Consider the following 7,129-nt stretch of genomic DNA (forward strand, 5'->3'; position numbering starts at 1 on the left):
CAGAGGTGATCCAGTGAGCGTTTAAAGATCTCATGTATGATCTTTCACTGGTTTTCAGTGTCACCAGTGTTTCTCTCTCATTACATCTCTGTGTGACTGAAAGTGACACCAGCAGGAAACAGATGGTGACCCGCTTCTGCTGTTCACACTGAAATACCTCTTAATCAACCCACAGAGAACACACACACACTTATATACCTGTGTGTGTGTGTATGTGTGTGTGTCAATCTGAAAGACATTTAGAGTCACACTGCAACTCAAAAAGCATCTGTACACGTATAAATGTCAGAATTTTCTTAATTAAATCACAACATATCAAATCAAGTACCACTGATTGAAAATAAAGATGCACAAACACACTTTACAATCACAACAAAAGCAAGTTTGAACTGCTGAAACACTAGAAGACACTCAGGTTTTAATGTTTCTAAAAGAAGTCTCTTTTGCTCACCAAAGCTGCATTTATTTGATAAAAAAAAATGAAAACAGTAGAAATTGTGAAATATTATCCTAACCCTAAAAATACAATAAAAACAGTTAAAATTGTTACATTTTATTGGAGTTTAAAAAAGCTGTTTTCTATGTGAATGTGTGTTAAACTGTAATTTATTTCTGTGATGTGCAGCTGTATTTTCAGCATCATTACTCCAGTCTTCAGTGTCACATGATCTTCAGAAATCATTCTAATATGATGATTTGCTGCTCAAGAAACATTTCTGATTATTATCAATGTTGAAAACAGTTGCGCTGATGAATATTTTTGTGGAAACAGTGAGGCATTGTATTTTTCAGGATTCACAGATGAATAGAAAGTTCAAAAGAACAGCATTTATTTAAAATAGAAATCATCTGTAACATTATAAATGTCTTTACTGACACTTTTGAGCAATTTAATGTAGCTTTGATTAATAAAGGTGTTAATTTCTTGCTTACCTCAAACTTTTAAATAAAATGCATCACAGTTTCCACAAAAATATTCATCAGCTCAACTGATTTCAACATTGATAATAATCAGAAATGTTTCTTGAGCAGCAGATCATCATATTAGAATGATTTCTGAAGATCATGTGACACTGAAGACTGGAGTAATGATGCTGAAAATACAGCTGCACATCACAGAAATAAATTACAGTTTAACACATATTCACATAGAAAACAGCTTTTTTAAACTGCAATAAAATGTAACAATTTTAACTGTTTTTATTGTATTTTTAATCAAATAAATGGAGCTTTGATGAGCAGAAGAGACTTCTCCAAACTTTAGTTCTCAGGAGGATAAACTCACTGCAGAAACACTATCTACTGTACGGACATTTTCCAGCTGAATTTAGTCTCTCTCTCTCTATCTGTGTAATTATGATAAAGCTGTTATCCTACTTCAGTCTTTGTGCTGCTAAAAACAGCCTCGTCGTGCCGTGAGCTGGAGATTTTATCCTCCTGCAAAGGTAAAATGTCAAGTCTTTGCTCAGGGGAAGCGGCACAAAGCAGCAGCTCTCAGATCAGTTTTCAGAGGATATTACAGTGGCGTTTCATCTGCACTTACTCCTCAGATCAGCCGAACACTGACACACAATCAGACTCCAGAAAGAGCCGAGAACAGCTTTCATCTCAAGACTGTCGAGGAGAAACTGCTGAGATGTTTGTGATGCTTTTATTTCAATCTCATGCATTATAACTCATCGGAAATTGCTTGTCCCACAGCTAGTCGCATTTGAACAATATTCATACTTTTGAACTGAATAAATGTAATTGTTTTCACAATGAAGAGATTTATGCTAATTCTAAGCCATTTGAATAAATGCATTTTAAAAAATATGATTATTTAAATATATTAAAATAGATGCATATAATAATAATAAACCATGCCACAATTTCTGAGTGCTGAAATCTGACCTGTTTTATGTATGACTGACAAATATGCACCACATTAAATTATTTTTTATATGCAATTCAAATACATAAATCTTAACTTACTATTCTAATTATTGCTGTAAATATTTTTAATGTAAATAGTTTGTAAATGTTTGTTTTTGTGTGTGTGTGTGTGTCTCATCATCTCTGTTCTGAAAACGTTCAGTGTGTGGAAATATATCGTCTTCATGAGGAGTCAGAGCAGAAATCATGCGATTTTCATTTATTTATCTATTTTTTTATGACAGTCAAACTTGACATTCAACATAGATGGGCCCTTGATTTACCCTGGACATAAATAATTTATAAAAAACAGATTAATTATTAATAAACATAAAATATAAAATCTAATCTAATTAATTAATTGTAATTTATTTCATATATATTTATCAATTGTATTATATATATATATATATATATATATATATATATATATATATATATATATATATATATATATATATATATATATATATGTAATTTTTTTATATTAATAACTATATTTTTACTATATAATTTCTTGTAAAATCAACTATATAATTGATTAGTATTATATATTTTATGTTTATAAATATAAGAAATAATTTAATACAATTTCATGTAATTTATATAATAATATCTAATTTGTATGTTACTAAATATATTTTTATTTTATAATTTATCTTTAGTATTATATAGTTTACATACAAGTTATAATTTACATTTATACTAATTTATGAGATTTAATAAAAATGATCAAATTTATATAATATCTTATTTGTGAAATTATGTAATTTATAATTGTAAAACAAATCACATTATGATTAGTATTGTGTAATATATATATATATATTAATTTATATTTATTTGTAAATATTTTGTGATAGTATTTAATGTAATATTTTATTTAATATATATAAAATGTATTCATTTAAAAAATAATTATATATGTGTGTGTGTTGGAAACAGCGGCTCAATCCATCTCTCTGACTCTGTGTGCAGCGCATGCTAATAGCTCATGGATTTCTGCTTTGTTCTTGAAAGCTCTGCTTGTATTTTTAAACTGTGAAAGGTGCAATTTGCTGCCAGAGAAAATAGTCGTGCTGTTTCTGCCGTTTGACACGGAGCTTTGAGTCGCTTTGTTCCCGTTGAAGTCTGTTTTATCACATGTTTGATCTCATCTTCATCAACACACCTGAAGATCTACAGGAGATTCTGCTTGTTTTACAGCGTCACCATGCATTGCACACACAAAACTGACTTGATTTGACATGTGATGACAATAAATGCCAAACTGCAATGAAACACATCAATAAAACCACACGAGACGAGTGCTAAGAACCAGCAGTCGTACAAAAATAACTGCAATTGATGAATCAATTCTGTTTTCTTCATGTCATTTAAAGTGTCAGCTTAATGCAGTTTTTTTTTACTTGCAATCATATATAATAAAATTATTAAAATTATGAAAAAAAATAAAAATAAATGACCCAGGTGGTTTATTTTATTGCTTAGAGAATTAATAATGTTGACATATTTAATTATTTATATAATATAATATAATATAATATAATATAATATAATATAATATAATATAATGAATGTAAAATAATGCAGTCTGAGTAAATCTGTGAAAGTTAATAATATTTGAATATTTGTTTAAATAAATAATACAGGGTTAATATCGTTAACTAAAACTATTTAAACCATTTTAGTTATTTGAAATTAAGCTGAAATAAAATAGAAATGTTAGATTAAAAAATACAATTAGAAAAATTTGAAAGTTGAAGCATTAAATTTACTAAGTGGAAAAAAATAATAAGACTGAAATAAATCAAACCTAAAAAAAATAATACAAATTATAAAAACACATAACAAAGCGACTAAAAACGTAACTGAAAATTAATATGAAAACTTGACATTTAAATGATCACAAACCCTCCTCTGATACAAACACAATGCATATAATTAAATGCTCGTTTAATTTCTAATATTGTTTTTTTAATTATTCCATTTACTATGGATTTAAATCTTATATTTATAATTTAAATGCAAATTAAATTTTTAATATTTTTATTTGTTTTTAAATTTATTTAAATGCATATATCTCATTATTTATCATTTAATTCCAATGCAATTTTAATGTCTTATATTTTTATTTTTAAGTTATTGTATCAATTATTACTGTATTTTCCTTATTGCAATAAACATTTGGAATCCACTTGCCACATTATTTTTATGTATTATTTAATTAAATGCTAATTTAATTTAAAATTATTTTTACTTATTATATTTAATAAATCTTACACATTTATTTAAATGCAAAATGCAAAAGTAAATATTTTGAACGTACAGTAAATATTAATTTAATTTTTAATTACATTTATTATTTACTTAAACGCCAATTTTAATGTCTAATTATTTTTTACTTTTTTAATTATTGATTTCTAGCTTATATTTATTATTTATTTTAAAGTATATTTAATCTTTAATTACATATAATTATTATATGTAATAATACATTTATTATTCAAATGCAGATTTAATTTCTAATTTTCATTCTTCCAATAAAGATTTAGAATCTACATGCCATGTGCATGCAAAAATAAATAAATAAATACAAAATAAAATACAGTAATAACTTTATACAGTAACTTAAAAATTAAAATATTAGCAATTAAATTTGCATTTATAATAATAAATAATGAGTGATAAAAATATTTAAATAAATGTAAAAACAAATAAATATTTGTTGAAAAAATGTATGATTGCATATCAATATACATGCATGCATATCAAGATTCAGTCACCTGGTGTAAAGCTTTAACTCACTCCTCCAGCTCCTTCATTTGTAATAAGCTCCACGATAAAAGCATCAGTTAAGTGAGTAATGAGTGATCAGTGCTGACTTGAATCTGAAGCCTGAGTGAACGAGGGATCTGTCAGTAAACGAGTGTCGTCTGATGCATATATGAGGCTGATGGATGAACAAAGATGCTGTTCACATTCACAGAGGTTCGCTCCACAGCGGATCTGTGTTTCCATAGAGGCTCACAGCGGAGTGGACGCGCATGGACTCTTAAACACACACACACACACACACACACACACACACACTTACACACACAGACACACCCACCCACACACATACAGACACACACACATAACACAGTGTTTTGAGTGTCATGAAAACAGTCTAAATCTAGTTTGAAACAATCAAGGCATGTTTTCCACACCGTTTTGCTCTAAATGAACACAATGCATGAACAGTGTAATCATATTTTTTCATATACACACTCTACAGAGTAAAAAAAGTGGAGTTTTTGCCAGTAGTTCTTGTCATCTCTGTCTGTATATGTCAAGACTTTACTAGCCATGAAGCTGATTTTTGCATTAAAAATATACTTTTGTCCTTACATCTTTGGGATTACAGAGCAGTTTTTAATTTTGTATATTTGTGTCATTTGCTGGTTTCCATCTAAATTGCGAATTTAATTTAAATTATAATTTTTAAATAATTTAATTAAATAATAAATTAATTTTCTATTTCTTTTTACTTATAACATATAATATTGATTTAAATCTTACATTCATTATTTTAAATGCAAATTTAATTTGTACTTTTTATTTATTTATTTAAATGCAGATTTTATTTCTAGTTATCTACTATTACGTTTAAATGCTATTTTAATTTCTAATAATTTTATTTTAAAGGCATTGTTGTACAATGTGTTGTTGTATTTAATGGTAATTAACTGTATAATTATTATTTATTATATATTTACATCTTACATTTATTATTTATGTTTTTTATTTATTTTAAAATGTATTTACATGCATTTTTAATTTCTATTTATTATTATATTTAAATGCATATTATGAAGTTATTTTTGTATAAATTATTACTGTATTATGGTAAAACAATGCTAATTTAATGTATTTTTTATTTATCATATTATTTATTTTAAATAAATATAATTTGTATCTTTCTTAAATTTATTTAAATACACTGAAATTCTAATTGTTATTTATTAAAATGAAATGCAAATAAAATTTCTAATACTTTTACTTTAAAGTAATTATTGCATAAATCGTTACTGTGTTGTTATATAAATTATCACAGAATTCTTGCAATACACATTTTGAATGTACTTGCCATGTGCATGCCATGAAAAAAGCTCTTAACCAAAACACTGTGCATGACTTTGTATGTTCAAAAAATAACAAAAGTAACAAAAGAAATCACAACAAATCTGGATTTTCGACATGACTAACACTAAATAAAGTGTCAGTGATCTCAAAATGGACACTATATCCATCTGTGACTAGTAGTTTTGGTAATGTTGTGAAGTATTTGTGTTTGTTAAGATGTGTTTGACAACATCAAACCTGCTGATTATTGATCTTCACACAGATGTGATTCCGCGAGGCCTGATGGCAGAGACTGTGATATCACACACACACACACACACACACAAGTGATGCATCACACACATGAATGAATCAATCGCGGTGACTCGATAAATAATCGATCAGCTCTCACCGAATCTGAGCACGTGCGGCATCCCGCTCGAACCGGCGACGAACATCAGCGCCGTCAGTCTGATCACGAGCCCCGGTAACCGGAGGACAGCTCCGCTCCTCACCACCACCCCCATCATCATCATCATCATCCTCATCATCATCATCATCCCCGGCTTCACAAACACGGCTGACGCGTCCGTGCGCGTGACACCATCACGGCATGACCGTCCGCGGTCCGCGCGCGACTCTCCGGTTCACGGATCCGTGTGTGTGCGCGTGGAGACGAGCGGGAAATCCGCGCATGAGCGGCGGTACTGCACTGCCGCACCGAATCTAACGGGCATCTCACGGAGACTGGGAGTCTGCGCGCGCGCAGGCGGGGGCGCGTTCATTCAGACGAGCGCGTCACGCACCTGATCGAACGCGTCTGGCTGACCCAGAATACCGCTGCGCTGAACAAAAGTGCCCACAAGAAGTCATAGGGCTGTTCGGGGCACGTTACCATGGTGATTTGATTGGTGGTGTACCATGGTAATCCAGTGGTATGTTGTTGGTGTGAGGTACCATGCAGATTGCGCAGGTCGCAGCTGTGATTCAGCACCATGGACAGAGACACACCGCTCTGTTTTTCATCTTCCACTTTATTTATTGATCATCACATGACCTCAGCAATCTATTTTTCACGAGGTGTCACTAGAAAGACGCCATGAACTCA

General features: G+C 30.0%; 1 protein-coding gene across 1 annotated transcript in view; it reads right to left on the reverse strand.

Moving 5' to 3' along the window:
* LOC109044976 (glutamate receptor ionotropic, kainate 2) overlaps window positions 1-6,867 on the reverse strand; it is a 47,202-nt gene extending 40,335 nt beyond the window's left edge. The window contains 1 exon segment of the mRNA XM_042737402.1: window positions 6,434-6,867. Within this exon segment, the coding sequence (XP_042593336.1) occupies window positions 6,434-6,581 (148 nt within the window). The 5' untranslated portion in view covers window positions 6,582-6,867.
* Window positions 6,868-7,129: the final 262 nt, after the last annotated feature.

This window comes from Cyprinus carpio, chromosome A4 (assembly GCF_018340385.1).
Source record: "Cyprinus carpio isolate SPL01 chromosome A4, ASM1834038v1, whole genome shotgun sequence".
Classification (NCBI taxonomy): domain Eukaryota; kingdom Metazoa; phylum Chordata; class Actinopteri; order Cypriniformes; family Cyprinidae; genus Cyprinus; species Cyprinus carpio.